This window comes from Lampris incognitus, chromosome 16, assembly GCF_029633865.1.
Source record: "Lampris incognitus isolate fLamInc1 chromosome 16, fLamInc1.hap2, whole genome shotgun sequence".
NCBI classification, from domain to species: domain Eukaryota; kingdom Metazoa; phylum Chordata; class Actinopteri; order Lampriformes; family Lampridae; genus Lampris; species Lampris incognitus.
Genome location: NC_079226.1, coordinates 36458757 through 36486291, shown reverse-complemented (window position 1 = coordinate 36486291; position 27535 = coordinate 36458757). Strand labels below are relative to the sequence as shown.

Below are 27535 nucleotides of genomic sequence, written 5' to 3'. Positions count from 1 at the left end.
AGAGTCCGGGTTTGTCTGCTCCACACAGTATCTGATCAGCGATCATGCGCTGTGCCTCCTCCTCATTTTAATACGCAATGATGTGGGAGCCAAACCAGTAACAGTAGCCAATCTTAGTCTAAACCAACATTATGTTTCCTTGATTTTTTTTTTTTAGTCAAACTGTAAAAAAATACATCATTAATCATGGGTGGCTCCAATAGAAATCACCTCCCTTTCCCTGATAGTGTTGTCATACACTATCAAATGAGCGGAGGAAAAGGGAGCGTTAGTTTCACCCTCACAACGTCTTTCCAGTGAGACACAAAGGACAACAAATTTATCAGTCAACATGCCTGGCTGAGTCTGTGTAAACAATGTTGACCTGCAACTGTGGATGTGTGGGTGAGGGTGCAGACCTCTCTCCCTGCCTCTCCTGCAGCAGCAGCAGCAGCTGAAAAGAGACCAGGTTGGTGTTGATTGTTTATATATATATATATATATATATAAATAAACATATACTTGTATACTGCCACTGATACTGAAAAGACAGATTTAAGTTAGTCAATAATGGACGGTTACTGATTTTGTGATTCTGAGTGTAGATGTAAGTTAGCAACATTAGCTGACTAATAAAAACAAAGTAGCAAGGTAATGCTAGTTGCAAGGCAGCCAGCTAAGGTTAGCTAGCTAGCACTAGCATAGTTCTAATGATGCCATTACTCACCCTCGTAGTTGTCGATGTAGCTCGAAATATACATCTTAAACCCCTTTTCTTTTTTTGCTCATCTGAGCTACCGAGAAAGCACTCAGGATGCGATGTACATCGTTGACCGTGATTTTTAGGGAGGTCCTGCAAACGGCGAATGTAAAACAAAACCATCTCTTCTCTCAACAAACCAGACTGGAAGTTCTTGTGCAAGTAGTCGTACGTCGGAAGTCGAACGATGCCATCTTACGCACCCATGCTATTCTTTCTATGTTTATGTGTGGTTAATTTCTAATGTGTTTGTGTGTTCAATTAAGTAGCTGTCATTAGCACTGTTATTTCCCATGCATTTTGGTTTGATGGTTTAGGATTGTGTTTGTTGATTGGTGGACCTTTCTCATGGATACTTGCCTGTAGTGTTTGATTTTACTTGTTTAATTGAAGCGAGAACATTCGACACATCTGCATGTGTCGGGACTTCCATTTGTTTGCTCAAGTGCCACTTCCCATTTGAGACTGGTAACATTTAAGGGGCTTGTCCGGGATCCAGCGGCACGTACTGGACAGTTGCTGATTCCTGAACCACGTAGACCTGACGCGAAAGTGACCAGGACGGCTGCAAGAGTTATCGGTGCTGTGAATTGAGAGGCTTCGGGTATCCAGTGGAGATGATGTCTTCAAATCCTCGTCATGTGTTGCTGTGGGACATCCAGAAGCAACTGCACCTTCTCAATGAACAGCAGCTCTTCAAGCTTACAATGTCACTTGGAAGATGGAAGAGACATGGACATTCCAGCAGTCACAGGCAGCAACAAGCCTGTACTGTTTGAATACATTGTCCACTACATGGAAAGTGACCAGCTAACAAACCTGAAGATGAGGGAATGTATTCCCTCCTTAACATCTACGAAATGACAGAGAGCCTGAAGGTCAACAGGGACAACACGCCAGCCATGGACACAGTGAGCAGTGACAGAGAGATGAGTGTTGTTGAACCATCAGTTACAGAACAGGTACCTGGGTTGGTTAGACTCACAGATGTTGCAGCACTATCGCCTTGCAGAGTTCAAAATGCATGGTGGTGTAATCTCATATTTGGGTTCAGATGTGAGTTACAGCAGTGTTTGCAAGCAAATCGACGAGGGGTTGAAAGAGGATTTCAGAATCAGAAATCATTCACTCAGTGTTGAAAATGATCAAACCAGGCATATTTAGAGATATGTTGGTCAACAAGGATCATCTCACTTTAGCTGAGTTAAAACGGTTCCTAAAATCACACATGAGAGATAAAAGCAGCACAGCTTTTTCAGGAGCTCAGTAATCCTACACAGCAGGACAGAGAAAACCCACAGCAGTTTGTATACCGAACCATGGGGTTAAAACAGAGAGTACTCTTTGCATCTCAGCAGGGTGGGTCAGAGCTCAATTATGACAAACGGCTAGTACAAGGGTGTTTTTCCACACACACTCTACCAGGGTCTCAATGACAAAAGCAGTAAAATCAGGAGAGACATTAAATGTTACATAGTTGACTGACAACTTTATTTTAGAGCAGGTTACTAAATCAGCTACTGAAGAAATAAGAGGGGTGTCTGTTTTTATAACCCAATACTTTCCAGTCCTCTACATCATCTGGAAGTGCGTAGACATTCTTATGATTGAAATTGCGGAATGGCAGTGAGACAGGAGCCTTTCAGGCTGGATTCACACAGAATCAGGCAATGTGGAATCTGGCTGCAGTCGTGTGCGGCCACGTGGGCGTGTGATCGCCGCAATGGGCCTCCGCAGCAATCATGCACTGCTGTAGTGTAAACGCACTACCCTCATTCAAAATGAATGGGAGGACTTGCGTTTTTGGCGCACCGGCATTCTGTCAGTGTCACAGTTTAAAGGAACAAGATAATGACGGTATGAAGCCAAGCAAACGGAAGAGACAGCAGGAACCAAAGCATTCTGAGGTTGTTGATGAACACCTTTGATGGGCGAAGGGTGTTTGCTTTTCTCAGATGTATGAAACGAGGGCTCCAATGAAAGATGCTGGGAACCCGTGGTTTACAGCAGTGGTTCTCAACCTTTTTGGGGTCCTGGACCCCCTGCGTATTTTTGATCTACCCTGAGGACCCCTCCACCTGATCTTGGGGGAGGGGGGTTGCAATTTGATAGAAACAGTAGAAACTGCATTTTAAATTGCATTATAGCATTTATTCACTCTTTGGGGCAAAAATAAGAGCTTTCAGTTGTAACTTAGATATAGTTAACAAAACAGAATTCTTATGCAGTAACTTTCAGATATATGTAACAAAACAGAATATGTATTCAGTAACTTTCAGATATGTGTAACAAAACAGAATATGTATCCAGTAACTTTCAGATATATGTAACAACAGAATTTTTATGCAGTAACTTTTAACAATGCAAACGGGAGCGAGATCTCTTATTAAAATACAATAAATTACACTTGTGAAACAGATGTAATTAGAGAAAAAAGTCCTGTTACCCTTTATAGTTTAGGTGGATAAAGGTCTCCGTCACATTTGAGTAAAATAATCCTATTTCTATAAATGTCATAGGATCTTTTTTTTAAAAGATATTTTATTTTCACGGACCCCTTGCAATTACACCACGGACCACTAGGGGTCCGCGGACCCCCGGTTGAGAAACACTGGTTTACGGGACCATTTCAAAAGTCCAAGATGTTCCTTTTATTTGTTTGCCTGTAAACACGCTCAATGAATTATTAGTTTTAGTGGGCTAATGCACCTTATTCTGACTACCATTGCTAGATATAATTTGCTAATGTCTTGTAGAGAATACGGCCTACACTGATGTGGGCACTGGACAAGGTAGAGTCGTGATTGACAATGGAAATGGGATGGAATGGGTTTTGTAGTACAGCAGCAATAGGCGGCCGTTGATTTTGGGCAGAACTTCGAAATGTTTTCAAAGCGAATTCGACACCGCCCTCCCCAATCAGAAAGCACCAGGATGTCCCCCCCCCCAAAGCCACGCCCCGAAAACACATGCACGCGCCGGACACACCAGCTGATTGAAGCGAAAGCATTTCACCTGAGACGAGCTTCTTTCTGAGCGGAGCCGAATGGATGTCACACACACACACACACACACACACACACACACACACACAAGAGAAAACTAACTTTATCATTATAATGAACATAAACAACGCCCGATGAAGAGGACGTGTCCGTGGTCGGAGCTATGCCCGTGCAACAGCGTGGGCGGCCGTGTCGCTGAGGGTTTGATAGACAGCTCGCTCGTTCCAATCATTTGACTTGGTCGTTGGTTTGATTGGAAGTCGTTGTTTTAGCTCCTGCCCCTTACAGGAACGACGGATTTTTTTTCCCCCATTTCGGTGTCAAACGTCTTATTTTTTGAGTGCTATCGATTACTGTCGAGATATGATAAGACATTTAAAGTTTTGCCAAAAATCGGCGGCCGCCTATAGCTCCTTTAATTCGAATTGCAAGACAATAGCTGTGACAAAGTTTAGGACACATTCCAATCTTAAGGACTCTTACACAGGATTGAGAAATATAGGGAAATAATTTTAGATATAGCCAGAACTTGGAAAGTTTGGCTATTCCATAGGGGTGGCAAGGTGGCGCAGTGGTTAGCACGATCGCCTCACAGCAAGAAGGTCCTGGGTTCGAACCCCGGGGTTGTTCAAACTTGGGGGTCATTCTGGGGCGTCCTCTGTGTGGAGTTTGCATGTTCTGCCCGTGTCTGTGTGGGTTTCCTCCGAGTTCTCAGGTTTTCTCCCACAGTTCAAAGACATGTATAGGTCAGGTGAATCGGCCATACTAAATTGTCCCTAGGTGTGTGTGTGTGTGTGGGGCCCTGGGGTGGACTGGTGGCCTGTTCAGGGTGTCTCCCCGCCTACCGCCCAATGACAGCCGGGATAGGCTCCAGCATCCCCGCGACCCCGGTTGGGATAGGCGGCTTGGATAATGGATGGATGGATATTCCACAGGAAAGTTTGAAAGCTTATCTGAAAATGTTTAGTTGTGATACGCATACTACACATAATATGGGTTATCAAAGAACGTTGAATCAGTTCATCTGGACGGAATGTTTATCGACAGATACGTTTCATCACTCAACTAAGCGACATCTTCAGTCTAAACCAGCGTTTCTCAAAGTGTGTGGTACGTCCCCCCCCCCGGGGGGGGGGCACAGCACAGAGGCATGACAGCGCACATGACTGGGATGGGGGGATGTAGTGCGGAACTACAGTTTTGACGTTGGAATAATTTTTATGGCGGAACAATCAACGAAGCGTGCTTTCATGAGACAAGAGAGTCTGTAGGTTCACAGAATGGAGAGATATTTGACAGGGACAAAAAGAAAGACAAGACGATGCTTCCCGAGACAAACAAGACAAAGTGCTTAGCTGACGGTAATCGACCAAAAACCAAGTTAAGAAAATATGACGAAGCCTATCTTGCTCTTGGGTTCACAGTGAGGTGGGAGATGAGCAGAGAGACCAGTGTGTATTTTATGCCTGAAAACTGGCAGCTGGTAGTATGAGACCAAACAAATTAAGAAGACACTTAGAGACATTACACCCTAGTCATATCAATAAACCACTCGAGTTCTTTCAGAGAATACTTGGTGCATACCGTCAGCAGGAACATTGCTTTGTAAAAGCTGCATCAGTGAACAACAAAGCACTAATGGCATCATACAAAATTGCCCAGTGCAAGAAACCACACACAATAGCAGAGGAGCTCATACTTCCCGCGGCTTTAGAACTATGTTTGATGAGACAAGCACCACAAATTTCAAAGTTGTCCCTCTGTCCAATGATACAGTTGCAAGACGTATATGCAGCATTTCAAATGACCTGGACCTGGGTGTACTATCCACAGAGTATTTGGGAGTGTTTGCAATGACAGCATTTTAAAATGGCAACAGATGCATAACGACCGAAACCAACGACCAGTTTCATATGCAAATATATGGGTGCGAACATTAACTACCGTTACAATGGCCACGTGTACTATTCACAGAGGAGTAGGGAATGTTTGCAATCACAGCATGCTAAGATGGCGACAGATGTACTCTTAGGCCCCCCTCCTCGGTTCAGGGATGGTCATTCCCTCTTAACATAGATGGCTTCTTTGACTTCCTGTTCAAACCAGTGTTCCGCCCCATCAAGAATATGCACATCCTCATCCTTGAAAGAGTGGCCTGTACATGGGTGTAGACTGTGGAGTCCTGGCCTGACATGTTAGCTCTCCTGTTCTGTGCCATCCTCTTGGCCAGAGTCTGTTTAGTTTCCTCAATGTATAAGTCATGGCAATCCTCTTGGCACTCAACCGCGTACGCCATATTGCTCGGGGACCCGATCCTTGGGGTGGACCAACTTCTGGCGTAGCGTGTTTTGGGGTTTGAAAGCAACTGAGATGCGGTGTTTGGAAAATACACGTCTCAACTTTTCCAACACTCCTGCCACATACGGAATCATCACTGATTTACTGTTAGACAGCTGTTTTCCTTCTCCTCTCTGTGATCGCTGGTGCACTGTTTGGGCGTCTTCCTGGCTCTGACAAACGCTGAGTTAGGATAACCGCACTTAAGCAGGGCCTTTTTAATATGGGATTTCTCCCGTTCCCCGGCTGCTGCTGTGTCGGTAGGGATGTTGTCAGCTCGGTGGTACAGGGTCCTGATGACTCCTAGTTTGTGCCCCAGTGGATGTTGAGAGTCAAACCTTCTTTAAGTACTGATCAGTATGTGTTGGTTTACGGTAAACATCAACAATCAAATGCCCCCCCATTACCAATTGCAATTTCAGTCTAAGAAGACTAATCTGTCATTTTTCACTTCCTCCCTGGTGAACTTGATGTGGCTGTCCACAGAGTTAATGTGGTTGGTGAACTGTCGTACATCCTGAGATTTAATTTTAACCCAGGTGTCGTCCACAAATCTGAACCAATGGCTAGGTGGTGTCCCTGGATAGGACATCAGAGCCCTCTTTTCCACTTCTTCCATACACAAGTTGGCCACTGCAGGAGAGGCTGGGGAACCCATAGCACACCCATGCCTCTGCCTATAGTACTGCTCGCTGTATGTGAAGTACGTGGACTGAAGACACAGCTTCAGGAGCAGACACACTTGATCAGTGTTAAGTGTGGTCCTGTTGCTAAGGGTGGGGTCATTTTGTAATTTCATGTGGACTACCTCCACTGCTTCATCAACAGGAACGCACATGAAGAGAGACACAACATCATAAGAGAGCATTGTTTCATCCCCCTCCATAATGATGTCCCTCACCTTATCCACAAAATCCATAGTGTTCTGAATGTGACGTTCATTACTGCCTACCAACGGGTTAAGAATAGATGCAAGAAACTTAAGAGATGTTATAGGTCACTGAGTTAATCATACTAACCTAGGCCATAATGGCAGATCCTGTTTATGTGTCTTAGGTAACCCACACAGACTAAGTGCAGCTTCCCTTGGGTATAATCTCTGGTACAAAATTATGTCAATAGCATTGTCCTGTTCTAACAGCTTCAGACAATCTATCACTTTTTTTCTTGTAACCACTGCCTGGATTTTGTTTCAGGGGCTCATAAGTATTTATGTCGCTGAGTAATGTCATAACTTTCTCATGATAGTCTGTCTGGTTTGATATAACAGTGCATCTGCCTTTGTCCGCTGGAAGGAGGATGATGTTATTATCCTTACTGAGAGTCGTGAGAGCATTCCTCTCATCTCTACTGATGTTGGTTGGTGACGCCTTCGCATTGCTGAGACAGGCTGAAACTTTCGTCCGCAGTTGCTTCCCTTCCAGGTCCGCGATGACAGCAAAGCTCAGCCCCTTAACAAGGATGTCTTTCTCCGCCGTTGTCTGTCTTGTCTGTCGATGTTTCTGGCGTGTAGCAAATAGGTTGAACTTCTTTTGCTGCCTGGTTTTCGACTTTTCGTGTTGAGCTAGACGAGCCTTATCCGTGAACTCAACCACTCGTTGGGAAGTGTCTCATCTAGATGCGATGTGAGTCTCTTTTTGGATCTGCTCCTCTTTGTCTTTCAAGGGGTCGATAGTAAAATTGGGTTGTCTCGCCCGTTCGTTCAACAGCTGGCTCTGTGCCTTCTGGAGGATCTGGTTAGCTCGGTGGCCCTTGACCGAAGATTTCATTTGCAGGCTCTTAGGTGTAATCCCGCTCTGTCTGCATCTGAGGCTACATCTCCGTTGGTTCCTGTAGTCTGCCATTTTACGCGCCGTTTGCTCGTACTCACGTACAAGTTTATGGCAATTTTCGCTGAAATGAGTCAAAATGCCTTGATGCACGCTCAATAATCCAGGTAAGAAAGTCAAAGAAGGTTGAATCAGTTCATTTGGATGCAACTTTTATTGACAGATACGTTTCATCACTCAGCTAAGTGGCCTCCATCCATCCATCCATTATCCAAGCCGCTTATCCTACTCAGGGTTGCGGGATGCTGGAGTCTATCCCAGCACTCATTGGGCGGCAGGCGGGGAGACACCCCGGACAGAGGTTTGAACCCCGGGGTTATCCCACCTTGGGGGGTTATCCCAGGTTGCCCTCTGTGTGGAGTTTGCATGTTTTGTCCATGTCTGTGTGGGTTTCCTCCGGGTTCTCCGGTTTCCTCCCACAGTCCAAAGACATGTAGGTCAGGTGAATCAGCCATGCTAACTTGTCCCTTGGTGTGAATATGTCGGCCCTGTGATGGAAATAAGTGACCTCTTCAGTCTAAACTGACTGCAGGTATCCCCACCCTTATAAACAATACAGTTGCTTAACGACTGAAACCAATGATCAGTTTCATATGCCAATATGGGATTGTACATCTGTACATATGTGTACACAAACATTATACATCTGTCACCATCTTACGATGCTGTGATTGCAGACATTCCCAAATCCTCTGTGAATAGTACACATGGCCACTGACACTCTAGTGAATGGTCACGCCCATATTTGCATATTAAACTGGTCGTTGGTTTCGGTCGTTAATGCAACTGTGTTGCTTATAGGGGTGGGGATGCCTGCAGTCAATTTAGACTGAAGAGGTCACTTAGTTGAGTGATGAAACGTATCTGTCAATAAACGTTGTATGCAGATGATCTGATTCAACCTTCTTTGATTTTCTTACCTGGATTATTGAGCATGCATCAAGACATTATATAGGTTACATAAACTTTCGTTTTATGTTGGTTTTCCCCCCTATTTGACCTTGCTCAGCTACCGTTGGCTACGTTGATGGTATGGTGTATTCGTCCATGTATCTGCATAACTGTTTGACTTGGGTAAGAAAAACAGTTGTAGCAAAAAGCACAAGATTATGTGTGGATGATTTGCCAAAAACACCAGGAAGAAAAGTGGTCTTGCAAAATGTCAGTAGACCCATTAGAGTGTCGACGCGACCGTTAGAATGTCGAAAAGGCATAATTGATGAGATTCTTGTTTAGACAGGGAAGCACCTGCTCCACCTATATGTTTGATCAGTACAGCATCTGATCGAGGACGGGGGATTGAGTAACAAGTAGATTGTATTGCATATCATAAAAATGAAGATCACACACATCCTTGTGCAACAGGAAACCACCCAAAATAAAAAGGGTCAGAATGACCCGAAAAGTACTGTGATTTCACAAGGACATTAAAGTCAAAGACCTGATAACAAAACAAACACAGAAGCAGAACACAAACACCCTGGCGAGTGTTTCTCCCCATTCTAAGGGGGAAAACATGAGCACCTAGTGAATGGTTAGAGGTGAGAGCATAATGGCATACACATCAGTGGGTGGAGCCCGGTTGCATAAGGAAGGGCATGTACATGATACAGGGGTTTAAATTAGGATGATCAGCCTCAGTTGGGCAGTTGTTCCGCAGACTAACTCAGGATTTGTAGTGTAAACAATAAAAGCCAGAAGCTCTTTTTTGTCTCAACGACCACTTCCTTCTGACTGATTCTCTGATCACCGGCCACAACACTGGAGATATTAATAGGTTGACTATCATTATCCAAAAAAAAAAGGTCAGGTGCTTCGACTGGATTTGCTTTTTGAACCAAGAAATTATTTGCTCCCTGCTTGAAAAAAAGATCATCCTCATTGTTCCTCATGATTGGGACAAACAGATGGAGGGCTATGTACTGGTTTGTGTTCGTCCTTCACACACACTATCTCGGGTACTGCTGGTCCAATTTTGGTGAAACTTTGGGAAACGATGCATCCTAAAGCTGTGCTGCGACAGTTTCTTCTTCTTTGTTTTTGTTGTTAATTTTCCCCCCTTTTTCTCTCCAATTGTACTTTTTGGCCAATTACCCCATTCTTCTGAGCTGTCCCGGTCGCTGCTCCACCCACGCTGCCGATCCGGGGAGGGCTGCAGGCTACCACATGCCTCCTCTGATACATGTGGAGTCACCAGCCGCTTCTTTTCACCTGATAGTGAGGAGTTTCACCAGGCGGACGTAGCTACCTGTGGAAGGATCACGCTACACCCCCCCCCCCAAACAGGCACCCCGACCGACCAGAGGAGGTGCTAGTGCAGCGACCAGGACACATACCCACATCTGGCTTCCCACCCGCAGACATGGCCAGTTGTGTCTGTAGGGACGCCCGACCAAGCCGGAGGCAACACGGGGATTCGAAGCGACATTTTCAAAGTAACAGAGATTGGTCCAACATGGCTCCCCCTATGGGCTAAAAAGATCCCAAACTTTAGAGGTCCTGTGAAATGAGAAATTTGGCCTTTTTATTACACCTTTAATCTGCATTTAAATTACATCTGTTTAAAACTATGTTCCACAACTTTTATTTTTGTGCCCAAGAATGTTTTTCTCTTCACAACCAAATAATTTTTTAGTTACGTCACCCTGCATTTGTGGTCAGACGCTTAAAAAAAAAACAAAAAAAGCCTGCAACGAATGGGAGCAAGATTAAGAGAACATGAGCGATGTTTTACCGCCAGGCTGAAACTTGCCAGTTAGCACAGCATTCTTCTAAAAACACCTGGCCGTGGTTGGCGATAAGTCAAGTCAAGCTCCCTCCCCTCACAAAATCCCACTCAACATTTCCATTTCATTTGGATACACGTCAAATTGTGGAAGTTTGTGGTGCTTTCAGTGTCGTTTCATGGAACATCTAAACACGCACAACTTCTGCCATTGCAGTTAATCTTACTCAAACATTTCCCCAGACCGAACATGTTTTTTGCCTTTCGGACCATTAAGCTCCATCCACTTATGTTTGCTGCTAATTCACGTGGTCTTTTTGCCTTTATCTCCTCTTGGTGAAAGTATCTAAAATATGAAAGTTTCTAAAATATGGGCCAAGTATTTCCGGAGGACGGCAACAATCTCAACCATAGTGTTTTTGTCATGGCGTTCCCTGCAGGACGTCATAGACTTCGTGAGCCGATTTCTCTCAAATTTGAACAAGCGTCTCTGTTTCCTTGCCAAATCTCAAGGCATTTGATCTGTGCACGCATCTCTCCGAGCTGAATATTCTGCCCCCCATGGTTGGGTTAACATTTGGGGAAGTTGTGTGTTTAGCCTTGGAAAAAACATTGGAGAAGAGGGGCAGATTAGAATTTGGCACTGTCAAAGATTAAACTGGGGGGGGGGTCTGCATCATTTGAGGGTGACAAGTTTACTGTTATCATTGTTTTTGATATGCTGTTAAGATGTGCACATTGTTGGATGCATTTCGGGTTAATGATTCCCTTTTCTTACAGGAATCTTGGGTTGATATTCTACATGGACGTACTTCTGGAAACAATTTCATGGCTATCCCCCCCAGTCACACATTTGGTAAGATGCTCTTTAAATTATATCCTTGTGAGGCTGAGAGCAGCCTTGTTATTTGATTGCATAGATCTTTCGTGGGTTGGGGCATCCCTCTCATTATGTCCCATTCAATCGGTTTTCACGCCAACCCTAATTTAACACATCTGATTCAATTGATACGGACGTTGTGCTGGACCGTTGTGGTGAAGAGGGAGCTGAGCCAGAAGGCAAAGCTCTCAATTTACCTGTCAATCTTCGTTCCAACCCTCACCTATGATCACAAGCTTTGGGTAGGGACTGAAAGGGTGAGATCGCGGATCCAAGTGGCTGAAACGAGTTTCCTCTGTAGGGTGTCTGGGCTCAGCCTTCGAGATAGGGTGAGGAGCTCGGACATCTGGAGGGAGCTTGGAGTAGAGCCGCTGCTCCTTCGCGTCGAAAGGAGCCAGTTGAGGTCGTTCGGGCATCTGATTAGGATGCCTCCTGGGTGCCTTCTGGAGACCCCGGGGTAGACCCAGAACTCGCTGGAAGGACTACATGTCCAATTTGGCCTGGGAATGCCTTGGGATCCCCCAGGAGGAGCTGGAGGGCGTTGCTGGGGAGAGGGACGTCGGGAGTGGCCTACTTAGTTTGCTGCCACTGCATCCCAACCCCGGAAAAGTGGCTGATGATGAGATGAGATGATTCAATTAATCTAGGTCTTGGTCAGTAGGTAATTAGTAGAATTAGATGTGTTAAATGAGGGTTGGTGTGAAAACCGGCAGAATGGTTACGCTCCAGCAGCAAGGCTGGTGACCACTGCAAGTGATTTTTAAGCGAACTTTTCAAAATTGCAAAAAATAAAATGAATTAATTCCATTGGCGCTGTTTAATGAAATCCTGAACGTAGTTTTGCGTGTCCTACGTCATATGTCCATACTTCAACACCCACGACAAAAATGGCTGATCGGGTGATTAAATTCTATTCATATGTCATTTTTCAATTCGGTGAATGTGTTTCCATCGGTCATTCATGAACTCTTTTTCAACAAGCGCAAAAACCCCTCAAGGGAGCGTATAAACTTTTTTCATGATATTCTGGATTCTTTTTCACAATTTGGTGTTTTCAATTCAGCCTTTTCCCATTCGAAATGTCAGATTTCACATAAACTGGCTTGATGGAAATCCCACTAGCGAGAGCAGTTTTGAAATGTTGGGACAGTCTAAAAAATGGACGGTAGAGTCATCGGTCCAAGAAGGCTGTGTAGATAAAGTTGATGGACTCATGAGAGTGTTCTGGCGTGCAAAGTTAGTTGAGACGATGAGAGAATTGTTTTGTTTGGTTTTTCCTTACCTTATATATTTGTCATATTTTAAAGATTCCCTCTTGTGGGCGCTTGGTGTTGATGAGGATACAGAATATTTTTCTGACAGCGATGAGGAAGACTTTGCATGGTATTATGAGTCCTTGGACCCCCCTGCTTGTCAGAATGGTATCGTAGATTCTAAACTTCAAAAAAAGGATGAGGTAAAACTTGGAAGCATGAGGCCATATATTTGATAGGTGACAACTTCTCTTAAAAAATAACTTTTAAGCACAAATGTGTGTGTGTGTGTGTGTGTGTGAGAGCATAAAATGTAAATCCTTGGGTAACAAAGGGATGACCAGATTATCAAACATTTCAAACAAGTTATTGATTTATATAACTTATCATTATTTTTTGTAATATTTGTGGCATATTGGATAAGAAATTGTTGGCATCTCTTTCCAGTCAATGTAATCTGAGTTACATAAGTGAAATTTAAGGAGCTTTTTCCAAGCTTTTACATTTTCCAGGGTGCTGCAGATCCAAGTGTTGGAGTACAGCAGAAAAACATGGCACAAAGCAAGAAGAAGAAGAAGAATAAGTTGGTCAGTATATGGATAAGTTTTTGTTATCCTTGCACACTGATGTCTTAAGGCAATGCTTCAAAACCCAGTCCTCAAGTACCGCTTGTCCTGCAATTTTTTTGTGGTGCTGCATAGGTAGACCCGCTTGTATTTATTCAACCAATCTGGGCTCACTTGTGTTAGATTTGGTACACTAACATAATGAAGTTCTTTATAACATACTGTATATAATGGTTGGTTGAGTAAGTACAGGCAGGCCTACCTATGCAGTTACTATAAAGTAAATCTGCAGAGTAGTTGATATTTGAGGACCTGATTGGGAAACACTGTCACAAGACATTTGGGGACGCCAAAATTGTGGTTACCTATTCTACTGAGAGAATGAATAAAAAAACTACCTTTTTACTTTTTTCTTCATTTGCCTTTTTAAAAGTGTGGCCACAGAGACAGAGGGTAGTTTTTGGTTTGGCTGCTTGGTGTTACAAAGGACATTTTAAAATATAAATGCCATCATTTTCAACCTTTTTTCCCCCAGACTTTAATGAACTTGGTACCACCAACTTGCTTGGCCTATTACAATACAGTAGTCAATCTTGATAATTTTTGAATTTCTTTGTTAAGGTTTCATGTTAATGAGAAAAAATATGGGAGGAATGAGATCATAAAAAGCAAGTTGATATTCTCATAGTCTGAAATGATTGAAATACTGTTCCTAACTGCTCCTAAGTAATTCAACCCTACAACTAAAGCATTTTCCTGACTTGAACAAAGATTTTAATGCTTTTTCCATCGTTTGGTAAAAATAGCTCCCAAAAAAAGGACTTACGGGTGTGGGGGGTAGCATTTTGGTTGTAATTCATGCAAATTTTTATGCAGATGTTACTGCTCCACTGACATCTTTAAGTAAGATATGTCTAGTGTATATTCCCTCACACACTTAAATGGACCAGTAACCGCAATCTGGGAATTGACGATATAAAATGCTGTTTGACATTACTTGAGCAACTCATGGATGTAGAGTTAATCCTGAAAAGTGGTGCTGCTCCCCTTTGCAGTAGGTTGCAGATCCTTCTTCTATTTTACAGGGTCAAAAAAAAAGAAAAAAACTGCAAAAAAAGAAGAATGCCCTCAAAGATCATTTGGCTGTAAGTGCTATGTTAATTATAATGACTTTTTTTTTTTACCATTGGAGAGAATTGACTTCATGCTTACATTCAGCAAAATTAATGCAGACAAAAAACTTAGTTGTTCTTTAAACAAATTTGTCATCTATTTGTGTCTTGAACAGGAGGGCCAAAGCAAGTCTGATTCTTCAGACAGTCATGAAGAAAATGATATTGAAAATAATGAGGAAATGAAGGAATCTGCCTCAGCTGTAACTGGTGAAATACCTGATCAATATTTGGCAGTTGGTAGTGAAAGCGGTGGTGGTAGTAAAGCTGATAGTGTTTCGGAGGTGAATAAAGAAGCCGACAATAAGTCAAAGGTTTGTGGCGCCATCGATTTTTCTATTTTCCTAACTTGGTGGGCTTACGGTAAGATGTAGGTTTATATGTATTTTTTCATGTTGCAGAACATTTGACGCTGAAGGAGATGGTTAACATGAGGTTATAATTTTTGAAAAAAAATTGGTCTACCATTCTATGCATATTAGAGACAGCACTTCTTAAAGAGACTGATGAACTTCTTTTTATTGCAGATACAGGCCATTGTTGTAGTTCGTCCCGATCTTAGTACAACATTTTACAGTGTTGATCATAATATTCTTGTGAAGCATCTGAACAACTGAGTTGGTATCTCTGGCCTTGTGTTTCATTGGTTTAGATCCATTCTGTCAAGTAGTATATACTTTTTAGTGCTTGGTAGCTCATCTTTCTCTGCTGCCTACATTATGGAGTGCCACAAGGTTCAATTTTGGGTCCAGTTCTCCTCTCCCTTTTTAATATCCCCATCAGGTAATATAATTCAGAAACATGACATTTACTTTCATTGCTATGTTGATGGCGCTCTTTGTTCATCACACCTCATGACCCTGATAGACTAATCTCCCTACAGAATTGCCTGACAAACATTAAAAGTTTGATATCACAAAGCCATCTGCAGTTGAATGACAACAAATCTGAGATACTCTCATTGGCCTGCCACACCTCACCCTTTATCGTCTGAATAACTCTGGCTCTTTGGGTCCTTATGTAAAGCCTTTTGCCGAGAACTATGGTATAGTTTTTGATGCAAACCTTAACTTTGAGGAGCAGGTTAAGAAAACTGTGAAATCACGCTTGTTTTCAGCTTATAACTATTTCTAAAAACTATTTCTAAAAACAAGCTGTTCCTGTGTTTTAATGATTTAGGAAAAGGTCTTTCATACATTTATATTTTCCTGCCTAGACTACTGCAACTCTCTTTATTTCTGCATTACACAAAAGCTAATCTGACACCTTCAGCTTGTCAAAAGAGCTGCTGCTAGAATTCCCAAAGAGATCAGCACAGTCGTTACCAGTTTTAAAAAGCTAATTAAGACCCACTTTTTTTTTAGTGTGACATTTTTGTAAAAATTTCGTGTATTTTTATTACTGTTTTTCTCATTGTGGTCTCAATTGCTAGTTCATAACATAATTTTATTTTGTCTTTTTTTCATTTCTGAAAATGATGGCTTTACTCTTTTTAATTGCTTTATGTAAAGCATTTTGTAACTCTAGCTTTGAACATTGCCATATAAATAGTTTACTATATTTTGCCAGATCATGTGTTGTATAACCTTTGAGCCTTTAAGGGCAATCTCAAAATCTCTCTTCTCTCCTTTTCCTCCCTAGCATTTAGATTTAAATGGATCTGTTGTTTCTACTGCTACCAAGGGTCAACTTGACCAGCTCCCTAAAGTGGAGAAAAAGGGGGAAAAAAAAGATGTATGTTCAGTAACTCTGCAGCCTGCAGAGCAAAGCTCGGAGGTTGTTGAGGAACATAAAGTTAAGAAGAAGAAGAAGAAGAAGAAGAAGAAGAAAAATCCAACTATAATTAAAGAGGTACTGTGAGACTCATTAGGCCTTATTTAGCTCTGTAATGCCTAACTTAACACGTTTTGGGAGTCTTTCTTTGCATTTCAGTGTGTAAATTTCTTCCCAATACATATTTCCTTGTTTCTTGGTGAAAGATAGAGCGGGAAAATGTGTGCATTCAAATACCTTGTCCTCTAGTTGTTCCAACAGTCCTACATTTGTTTTCACAGCATAATACCCATGTGCCCGCACCCCAGTCACTGGCTGTTTAATTTAACATATTACCATTTTACACTCGTTTTACTTCCTTTAATACCGTTGTTATCCAGCATTACTGACTCTCCACGAGAGGAATCCATTCGGCCACCTTATGGTACATTGTAAATCCTCCGTCAACATGTGGCAAAATCACTCCTGTAATTTGCCCAAGTTTATGATTTAATTTGATACCCATTAAAACACACTACTACTCGTGTGCTTCTTGCACCAACAGCCTATGACCCTCTCAAAGTAAAGCGTCTGCTGGACAAAAGTAAGGACATCCAGATGTTCTACTATGACCGCAAGAGAGCAGGCTAACCTCGTGTTGCCCTTAAGTCTGGGGATGAGGTTAGGATGCAACCCTATCCTGGCAACCACAAATGGTCCCCAGGAGTTGTGGTTAAACCACGCAATGCTCCGCGGTCCTATGTTGTGGACTGTGGGAACAAGGAGTACCGTCGCAACAGCCAACACCTCTGCAAAAGCACCGCAGCCGCCAACCGTCCACGCCACTGGGTTCGGGATGAACCTTGGACTGAAGTATCAGATCCGCTAACTGAGAAGGAGCCACAACCTCTGGCTCTTTTGTGGCTGGACAATGACACTAAATCTTTGATGCTGTTGTCAAGTGGTGATCTGCTCATGTGTAGCGTAGATGTCTTCAAATAGGTGTTTGCAAGCTGCAGTTACCCAGAAAAGCCTCCACTGTGTTGCAATGCAGAGGAGTTTGTGTACCTGCACTGAACCATGTTTTGGTTTTGACCATGTTAAAAGAAACTTGGCATGTTGACATTATGGAGTAGATTACTCTGGTGGGCTCTTATTGGTTGCATATGCAACCAAGAAAATTGCTCACCTCAAGTTTACTGTAAAAGTAGCTTTTTATGTCCACATTTTTGAAATACTCTCCTTAAGTCTTGGATCCTTCATAATATTGTGAGCAGCACAGAATCTGATGATGATGTTCGTCATTTCAAAACCGGCCTGTTCTTTTGCTTTCCTCCCCAGGATTTGAATTTAGATGACTCAGTTATTCCAACTACCGCATCTACTGCCGAGGAGCAACTTGGCCATACCCCTAAAACAGATAAAAAGGAGAAAAAAAAGGATGTAGTTCTGCAGCCTAGAAAAGAGAAAAGCCCTAAGGATGCCGAGGTACAGTGTTTTGTACAGCCCAGGTTTTTAGTGTTTTTCTCGTAGTGCATATGTGTACCAAACCTTTTCCATGTATAGAAGAGAAAGCAAGAGCTAGATATGGCATGTGCTCCATTAACCTTGCACACCAAACGCTGGTATGTCTCAGACTCTCACAACTCACAAATTAGTTGAGTTTAATTTTGGGTAAATGTACAAAAATTCAGAAAATTGGTATGTTTTTTCTCTATTCTAGCGTACAAAATTGTTTAAAAGGCAGCTGCCATTTAGTTGCCAAAGGGTTCACATAAATCTTTGCCAACCCGGGGCACATATTTTGCTCGTAGGCTAATGTGTCTCCACTATCGCTAATCCTTCTAGAAAAATAACGAGGACTACGAAGGGGAAGATTTGGCCAAAAGGAGTGCCGAGTTTGCGTGTGAGTTTTATTTTCACAATTTAACGTTTGCTTAAGACGGAAACCTACATTTCCTTTGGAACTGAAAACGTGCAACCGTACCCAGCCGCCTTTCCTCTGCTTCCCAGGTGCTGGAAATCGTTTTGCCGCTGGCGGTCAGTTCGAGATGGCTGTGAAATGCTTTACAGACGCCATTAAATGCAACCCAACAGAGCTGAAGTAAGAGCAACAGCCTTGCATTGGCTTGGTGCCTTGAGAGCTCAGCCGTCACCATTAGTGACCAGGAATTTGCTTTACGCCTCATTTCAGGTTATACGGAAATCGGTCGCTCTGTCTTGAGAGAATGCAGCAGTACGACAGAGCTCTGAGTGACGCGGAAATAGCCCTCTCCTTTGAGCCAAACTGGGTGAAAGGTTTATTCAGGAAGGGGAAAGCGCTCAGTGGATTAAAGGTACGACCATGTGTTTGACACTCAGTCTAGCCTCGGGGGGTCCTCCAGACAAGCTCTACTTGCTGTTCCCCAGGTCTAAGTTCATACCCGATGACGATTTTTTTTTTATTCTTTGGTGCTTTGTTTTCTTTTTGCTTTCTTATTTTATGCATTTGCACTTAACGACTTGTTTTCATAGCTTCTTTCAGAACTCTTTTTTGTTGTTGTTGATTTTTTCTCCCCAATTGAATCCGGTCAGCTACCCCACTCTTCTGAGCCATCCTGGTCGCTGCTCCTGCTCCACCCCCTCTGCAGATCCGGGGAGGGCTGCAGACTACCACATGGCCTCCTCCGATATATGTGGAGTCGCCAGCCCCTTCTTTTCACCTGACAGCGAGGAGTTTTGCCAGGGGGACGTAGTGCGTGGGAGGATCACGCTATTCCCCCCAGTTCCCCCTCCCCCTGAACAGGCGCCCCGGCCGACCGGGGGAGGCACTATTGCAGCGACCAGGACACATACCCACATCCGGCTTCCCACCCGCAGACACGGCCGATTGTGTCTGTAGGGATGCCCGACCAAGTCGGAGGCAACATGGGGATTCGAACCGATGATCCCTGTGTTGGTAGGCAACGGAATAGACTGCCACGCTACCCGGACGCCCCCCAAAACTCATTATTTTTTGTTGTTTTCTCCTTAGTCTTAAATCAGCTCAAGAAATTTGCAATTCTTGTTGCTGAGATTTTTTTTCCAAGTTCTACAGCAACTGACGACATCTTGACAAAACCGTGCATGTGCACTGCATAAAACTGACACAGGGAACAAACAATATAGAAAGGAATAAAACATCTATATACATATTTTATCATTTGCAAATTATTGCTAAATGTGTTGTCTTTAAATGTTCATTGCGAGTCAGAATATTTTTTATTGACATTAATTGCAAGAAAACTCTGAAAGCAGTCTCCATACACTTTTATTGTTGATGAGACGTAGGAGAGAGAGGACAGAGGAGACAGTCCTTGAGGGGATTTGATCAGAAACCATGCCTATGATTCTTTCCTTTCCATTATGTCCCTCCTTTCCAGAGGTACCACGAAGCCTCTTTGGTCTACAAGGAAGTACTGAAGCAGAACAGCTCTAGCGCAGAAGCGACCCTTGAGTTTAAGCGGACACAGACCCTGCACCTCATGGTACTGCCTAATGTCATGATCATCATGAGCGGCACACCATGGCCTTTTTCTTTTTTTTTTACTCATTTCCTCATCCATTGTCCATACTAAATAGACTGCCATAGTGAATTTTCCATTCGAGGTCTTAGGTTGGGTATGGCATTATTATTTTTGCAAGTTGCATTTTAAGTCCTATAGGTCTTGGTTTTTTTATTTGAATATTTCATTTAGAACATGGTTCTTCTAGTTCATTCAAACCAAACTTCCATTAAAAAAATTGGCAAAGGTTTTGAATTTACACTGATAAAACCTAGACACCCTTGAATGTGTCCTGAGATACCTGGAAATTTATAGATACGTTCGCCAGTCATGGAAAACAACTGGAAAATGACAATAACTTGATCAAATGTCTTGGAAATATTATCAGAATCATGGAAAATTAAGTTCGGTTATAAAACCATATGTTTACCAGATGAGATGGCATATTTTCAGCGTAATTTTTAGCTGAAATCGTGTGTTATAATCCAGATTTCATAGCTCAGATTGCACATCAGTGTTAGAAGTTTGGGAGGTATGTTCAGTGGTCAGCTAAAGGTAACAAAAAAAAGAAATGGAAACGGATGATCCGCTGTGGCGACCCCTAACGGGAGCAGCCAAAAGTAGTAGTAGAAGTTCAGTGGCCAACTAAAGGTAACAAAATCTGTTTAGAAACTGTCGAGGCTTCCATGGATAGTTATTACTTAATAATATGACCATCCATGAGCAATGGCTGTCATGTATATCCAAGCAAAAGTCACTGAAAATGTCTTTGAAAAGTTGTGGAAAAAATACTAAAGTGAGTGGGAATCCTGGGCTGAAATTCAAAATATGTCTGGTAGTTGGAGTTAAGTCAACCCCTCCCTTGAAATAGAAGTAAATGTCACTGCGGTTGAAACTTACTGCGATTGTTTGCCTTGCAGGAACTGGGATTCACCCAGGAGCAGAGCTGTGAAGCCTTAAAATCCTATGCTACTTTGGAAGAAGCTGTCGAGGCTCTTTTTGGCTCTTTGAATCTGCAGGGCAATAAAGGTAACAGTGGCAAAATGTCTCCCCATGTTCAGAGCTCAAAAGATGATGTTCCCATCTTCTCACTCTTGTCACTTCTCTACAGCTGGTCATTCCAGTCAGGACAACTCAAATTGTCCAACGGAGGAAAACAAGACAGAGAAGGATGACTCTGAGGGAGATTGGACCGTTCTAACAAAGAGTCGGCCAAAAGCACAGCGCAAGAATGTCGCTGGTGCTGTGGGCGCAACTAGGCCGAATTCTCCTTCACCAAGTTCCCATTCAAACAGTGGTGCCAAACCGTAAGTAAGATGTTTCTTACTTCCTGTTCCTCTGAGAGAAGAGGTTGTGTCCTTTGAGTCAGGGGTTGTAGAGCATCTGTAACCTAATGCTCACCGTTCAGTTGGGGTAAGAGTCGAAGGGATCGTATGGCTGACCTCCCATCTTGGGTTGGGTTGAATCAGGTCATGGGGCGACACAGTCGGACACTAACAGTTTGGTTATTCCTCCTCATCTTGTACTTATTTTTGAAGAGCGCTTTTTCCTGTCTGGGTTGGATCCTTGGACTCCATTATCACTGAAGCGGACCTCTACAATATCTTCAGCAGGTACAGTAACACTGTCCGATCTCCCTGTCAGTTTTTTTTTAAGGTTCCTTTTTTCAAATGTCTCTTCAGAATCAGAAGCTCTTTTAATCGGGCTACATTTTCTTGGGTTTCCATCTACATTTTATTGGTGCCAGCTATGAAGTAATAAATTTCAGTTGAGTTTCTTTACTACTTGGAGTAACGTTGTGAATGTTCTTCTCTTGTGAATGTACGTTTTCTCCTCGGCAGATGAAAACCCATCTATTTAATTTTTTTCTTTCATTTTTCCAAGATATTTCAGAAATGTTGCTTGAAGGGGTTATGCAGTTTCTACCTTGGTGCTGACTTAAAGCAATACGTCAGTATAAATCACAACAAAACTGAATTCAGAAACCCAGCGTTGAGCCACAAGCCTGTTAGCATTGTTGACTTTGTTTTCAATCGCTATGACTAAAAAGCCCTGATATGTGTCAGAAGAGCTGAATTATCACACACGCCCCCTTTAAATCACACGTGAAGGGGCGTCCGGGTGGTGTGGCGGTCTATTCTGTTGCCTACCAACATGGGGATCGCCGGTTCGAATCCCCATGTTACCTCCGGCTTGCTCGGGCGTCCCTACACACAGACACAATTGGCCGTGTCTGTGGGTGGGAAGCAGGATGTGGGCATGTGTCCTGGTCGCTGTGTCACGCCCAGACTTTCTGGTGATCATGGCAGCCGTGATTGTAGCCAGGTGATTATTTCATCCATCCATCCATCCATCCATCCATTATCCGAACCGCTTATCATGCTCTCAGGGTCATGGGGGTGCTGGAGCGTATCCCATCAGTCATTGGGCGGCAGGCGGGGAGACACCCTGGACAGGCCGCCAGGGACAATTTAGTACAGCCGAGTCACCTGACCTACATGTCTTTGGACTATGGGAGGAAACCCACGCAGACACGGGGAGAACATGCAAACGCCACACAGAGGATGACCCGGGACGACCCCCAAGGTCGGACTACCCCGGGGCTCGAACCCAGGACCTTCTTGCTGTGTGGCGACTGCGCTTACTACTGCGCCACCGTGCCGCATTATTTCATATCAAATAAATTCGCGCTATTTAACGACATAAATAATAAGGGTTTGCAACCTGCTGTCCGGTACAGCCGCTGTTCATGCAACCGATGTCAAAACAGCCGCTTCATGTAGTCGCTGTCCAGCCATACTCCGGGTTTTACACTAGTTTTAACTGCTAGCTGAACAGCAAATTGCTTTAACTCGCATGATTACAGCTAGTGTGTAAATGGTCGACACTTTTGAATATAGTGTAGCAAACATTTTAACTGCCATGGGTCTCGTATCCCATCACTTATACTTTTTCCCCCTTAGGCAAAGATGAAAGATTTAATCTACCTCTCTCTCGACTCATGTGTTCTCCTCCTGTCGCCTCCTTCCTCCCCCCCCCCCCGGCTGTCTCTCCCTCAGGGTTGGTGTTGTCTCTACAGTGAAGTTGCTGCCCAAGAACCAGTGTGGCTTTGTGAACTTTACGAGAAGTGAAGACTGTGAGAAAGCCATTCAGCTGATCAATGTACGTTGATTTTCTTTTGTCACTGACAATGAGCCGAGTCAAACTCTGCCTGTCCGGGTGGCCCGGCGGTCAACACGGGGATCGCTGGTTCGAATCCCCGTGTTCGTGCTCGTCATGTCACTATTTATGATGTGTTGGCGCGTCATTTCCTTGGCGAAGTTCATCGCTCTGTCCTAGAAACACTCTAGTGTTCTCCAGCGCAGAGAAATAGTCTAAACTTGATTATTGATTATTTCCAACATGTCTGGGTACAGACGCTGTTACAGACGCACCATGACTACCACCGAGGCGTTGCAGTATTTACAGGCGTTGAACAGCGGCCATTTTAAATTGTTTGAAAAATAGTATTAAAGTTGTTAAAATGTTAATTTTGGTGTAAGTTAGTTTCATAACAGACATACTAACATATGTAATGCATTGATATCTCAACTGGGTATTTATCTTGACAGAATATAGAATTTAAAAACCGCTGGTCATTTTGACCGCCCACGGTCGTTCTACGTAGGAGTGAAATCCCGGTCGTTCTGGTGCTAATTAAATGAATTAGTTAATTAGTGCAGTGTTAAAGTGTTATCAGCAATTATCTGCCTCTTTCCTCAGGGGATGGTGGTGGGTGGCAGGCCTCTGGTAGTGCGCTATCCCAATAGGATTCACCCGGAGTATGGAGCATCCCAGTTGGCCAAGACTGATCCATCTTTAGGATTCATCTCCGTGTCTGGGTAAGGACACGCCGCTGACTCGGCCTAGAAACACTGGAAGCGACGCTCCCCTTTGGTAGAGCGTTTTCATCTGACTGTCTCCTGTCAGTTATCCGTAGATACTCAGCACAGAAGACAGGTTAAGAAATGAAAACGTAGAAGGAAAACAAGGCAGAGATGACACAAAGCATCTTGCTCTAGAAGAAAGAAAAAGGTAGCAGTCAGAAAACAAGCTGGATAACAGCAAGTGAATTATAACCAAAAATGGCAGTCGAGAACCAAACGCTACATGAATTATTACGCCATTTAGTTCACTGGTGCCGCTGACAGATGGATGGAAAGGGTTTACCCATACCACGATACAGCACGCTTTCTGTAAATTCAGTGACTAAATAGTGTCTGGTCCGTGTGTGAGGAGGAGCAGCCCGCCCTCGCCAAACCACAGCCAGCAGAGGAGACGAGAATCTAATGCCGCCATAAATGACAGCAAAACGCAGTAGAATCAGGAACATTGATTTGTCGTTTCATTCCAAGCACCTGCGCACATGAAGTGAAACGAAATATCGTTTCCTGCAGCAGTGCAACACAAAGACAAAAACACATCCAAACTACAAGGACATCCATCCATCCATCCATCCATCCATCCATCCATCTATCCATTATCCATTATCCAAGCTGCTTATCCTACTTAGGGTCGTGGGATGCTGGAGCCTATCCCAGCAAGAACACAACTACAAGAACACATCCAACATATATATATATATATATATATATATATATATATATATATATATATATATATATATATATATATATATATATATATATATATGTAAATAAATAAAAAATCACTGTCCAAGAGTGACACACCAGGATGACTGTCAGAACTGCCGGTCTGCATGGGCTAGCAATTAGCTTAGCCTGCCCCGCTTCCACGTCCTGTCAGACCGCCCTCAGTGTTTCCTCCTCGGGCGCAGCTACAGGAAGCAGCAGACCAGGCTCCCCCAGCCGATCCAGCACCAGCTGTCCCAGCCAGACACCTTCGACCCACCTCCCCACACTCCACCTCCCCACACTCCACATGACGACACCAAAAACACAGTCAACGCTAGGCCAGGCCGCTGCCAGACCGCCCTCGGTGTTATCGGAACTGCCGGTCTGCATGGGCTAGCAGTTAGCTTAGCCTGCCCCGCTTCCGCGTCCTGTCACACCGCCCTCGGTGTTTTCTCCTCGACCGCAGCTCCAGGCAGGGCCGTGGTCCCTGGGCCCACAGGACGCAGACCAACCAAGCTCTCCCAGCCATCAAACGAAGACACAAACTTAGATGCAGACGTGGACAAAGACACTGCATGGACGATGCTGGGTGAGGCTGCCACAAATGTAAGTTCGCGCCGCCATCTTCCCACACCGGTACTGGGTGAGGCCGCCGCAAACGTGGATTCGCGCCACCATCTTCCCACACCGGAAGCGGAGTGAGAATTTCTCGGTGAGCTGAAATTAAATTAATGTACATAACTTCAGTGCGTAACATAAGTAAACGTAGTCTACTGCATTTTGCTGTCATTTATGGTGGTGATACTTTCGTCTCCTCTCCTCTGCTCTCTGTTTCACGGCAAGTGCAGTAAAAGCTTCGTGACTAAAATGCCAATAAGAGTAATTTATTAATGTTATCCGCGCAAAAGATGGACAGACTCCAAATGATGAAAAATAGTGCCATGAAGAGTGTGATCTAACAGGAAATGATAGACGTTTCTCTATCGTCACGTGATGTAAATCGTCATATCACACAACCCTAGTTATAAGGACTCTTTATCCCCTCCACCATGCTTAGGCTTTTAAACCTAATCTGGAAAATCATATCTGAGCTATAGTTTATATTTTTAGAAATATAATTATATATCTGTAATTTTATTATAAATGTATTAATAATTTATTATAATAAATAAATGTATTATAAATAAATTATAATAACATTATATAATTTTATGAATATAAGTTTATAAATATATTTATATTTATGAATATAAATTTCATATTAAAACTATATTTGAGCACATTAAGTCATTTCTGTGCCTAGTGATATAATTGCAGTTTATAATCTTATTCATTTGGGATTCTGAATATTGAGAGCTGAGGTGTTGGGGCAAGCCATACTTATTGGGGTTTCAGCTCCCCCACCCCCACCCCCCCAATGACTGTCAAATGTTGCTCCTGTACCTCTAAAAACAGAAAATGTTGCACCAAAGTGAAAATGTCGACTATTCAAAGAATGAACCTCCTTAAAGTTGGACGCAGCCCCTTGTGACGTTACACTGTTTTCTATTGTAGCACGAGTATTGAGGACGAGTGCTTCTTCTGGAGGACCATCGGCTGCGCAAAACTGTCGTGCAACTATAAGCACATCCCAGAGCACAGGAACATCGACGTGGACCGAGTCAAGTCAAATAAACATTTACTGTAGCCCAATATCACAGAGTATGTCTGGGAGGGCTGTCAAATCGCACACTGCCACCTAAATGCCCCAGAGCGGAGGGTCCTCACAAAGTCAAAAGGCTGCCGTTACCGGGGTTCCTCTGCGATTTGACTCCATGCGGTTGCTTGGGACTAACTTGGGGCGGGATTTCACATCTGGTTTGGAAGTTCAGCACGAATCAAGGTTGCAGAGACACTTTTTTTCCCCTTTTCTAACTTTATCAGGAAATGTTCAGTTCTTCAATAACAAGAGCTTAGTTAGTAGTTGCAGTTTGTCTGGTGTGGTGGTGCGTCCATGCTGAATAACTCCAGAGGAAGCGCCGAGAGATGCTTCGTGTGCCTTCCAGGTCCATTTGAAATGCGGGCCCTGTTATAAGCCTTCCTTTGCACAAGGGTTTCCAGGTAGCGCTTTCACAAGGACGCTGTCAGCAGATGGCTTACCGACGTCTCAGAGAGTGCTCCGTGCACACCCGAGCAAAAAATGCCTTAACTGAAACTGCAGGAGTAAATAGGCTGGAAGATTTTACTGCATGTAAGTTACCTTGTGTGCCTCATGCCCCCCCCCACCCCCACCCCCCCCCACACACACACACTTCCTGTCAGTTTTCATGTTGGTTGCCATGGTCATTACAATTTATACGAGGTGTTTATCCAAATTGATGCCAAAAGCTCTTTATTTTAACCCATACTGTAAACTAATTGGTTAGGTTTTACTTTTAATGGCCAGTAGGTGGCAACGCTAACTTGAATACCTTGCAGTAAGACTGTTAAAAAATGTCTATTTTGAATGTAATTTGCATCTTTATGGGGTTTTTTTTTTGGACACTGCTGTTTTTTTTATGTTTCATTTTGATTTGGAGGATTTGCTGCTTACTTTTTTAAAAAAAAAGGGGCTGCGGGTTGATTAATAGAGCTGTTCGGTGGAGACGGTCACCGTTTGCACATTTCCTGATGCGCTCTCAAAATTAAAGACGCTGCCAGAGAAAGAGAATCTGCTGCAATATCTTACCGGTAAATGCTTTTATTTCAAATACCTCCCTGTGCCGAAGGGGTATGCCTTGTTTTAACCGAAGGTGACCCCAGAGGGATTTGAAACCTGAACCCTGGCAGCGCGTCTGCATCACCGGCCATAAAGCCCCACTGGAATGAAGGTTGGGTTTTCGGCGGAGCACTTTCCCATTGATTTTGAGTAGCGGTTAACTCATTTCAAATCCGGTTACCAAGTATTATCTGGAAATGCCCTTGAGTGAAACATTCCCAACCCCTGATCCCGAAGCCTTTCCAAGGAGTACCAGGTTACCGGTGGATAGATCCTGGTTAAATGCAGCAAATGCGGCCATCTACTGTGGGGCGCCGTCTGAAGAGGACATCCATCCATCCATCCATCCATCCATCCATCCATCCATCCATCCATCCATCCA

General features: G+C 43.5%; 1 protein-coding gene across 2 annotated transcripts in view; it reads left to right on the top strand.

Annotated features, from left to right (window-relative positions):
- The window catches only part of LOC130126598 (uncharacterized), a 34578-nt gene extending 7305 nt beyond the window's left edge, over window positions 1-27273 (top strand). Inside the window, exons 3-19 of one of the 2 annotated variants that reach the window (XM_056296191.1) lie at window positions 11416-11491; window positions 12823-12971; window positions 13281-13355; window positions 14420-14479; window positions 14623-14820; window positions 16148-16357; window positions 17600-17746; window positions 18107-18164; window positions 18272-18362; window positions 18453-18594; window positions 19660-19764; window positions 20703-20811; window positions 20894-21089; window positions 21321-21395; window positions 22842-22944; window positions 23545-23663; window positions 25971-27273. In XM_056296191.1, the coding sequence (XP_056152166.1) occupies window positions 11416-11491; window positions 12823-12971; window positions 13281-13355; window positions 14420-14479; window positions 14623-14820; window positions 16148-16357; window positions 17600-17746; window positions 18107-18164; window positions 18272-18362; window positions 18453-18594; window positions 19660-19764; window positions 20703-20811; window positions 20894-21089; window positions 21321-21395; window positions 22842-22944; window positions 23545-23663; window positions 25971-26103 (2046 nt within the window). In that variant the 3' untranslated portion in view covers window positions 26104-27273. Of the gene's footprint in view, window positions 1-11415; window positions 11492-12822; window positions 13008-13280; window positions 13356-14419; window positions 14480-14622; window positions 14821-16147; window positions 16358-17599; window positions 17747-18106; window positions 18165-18271; window positions 18363-18452; window positions 18595-19659; window positions 19765-20702; window positions 20812-20893; window positions 21090-21320; window positions 21396-22841; window positions 22945-23544; window positions 23664-25970 lie in introns of those variants that run through there. The other variant, XM_056296192.1, reaches the window with a different exon arrangement.
- The last annotated feature ends 262 nt before the right edge of the window (window positions 27274-27535 follow it).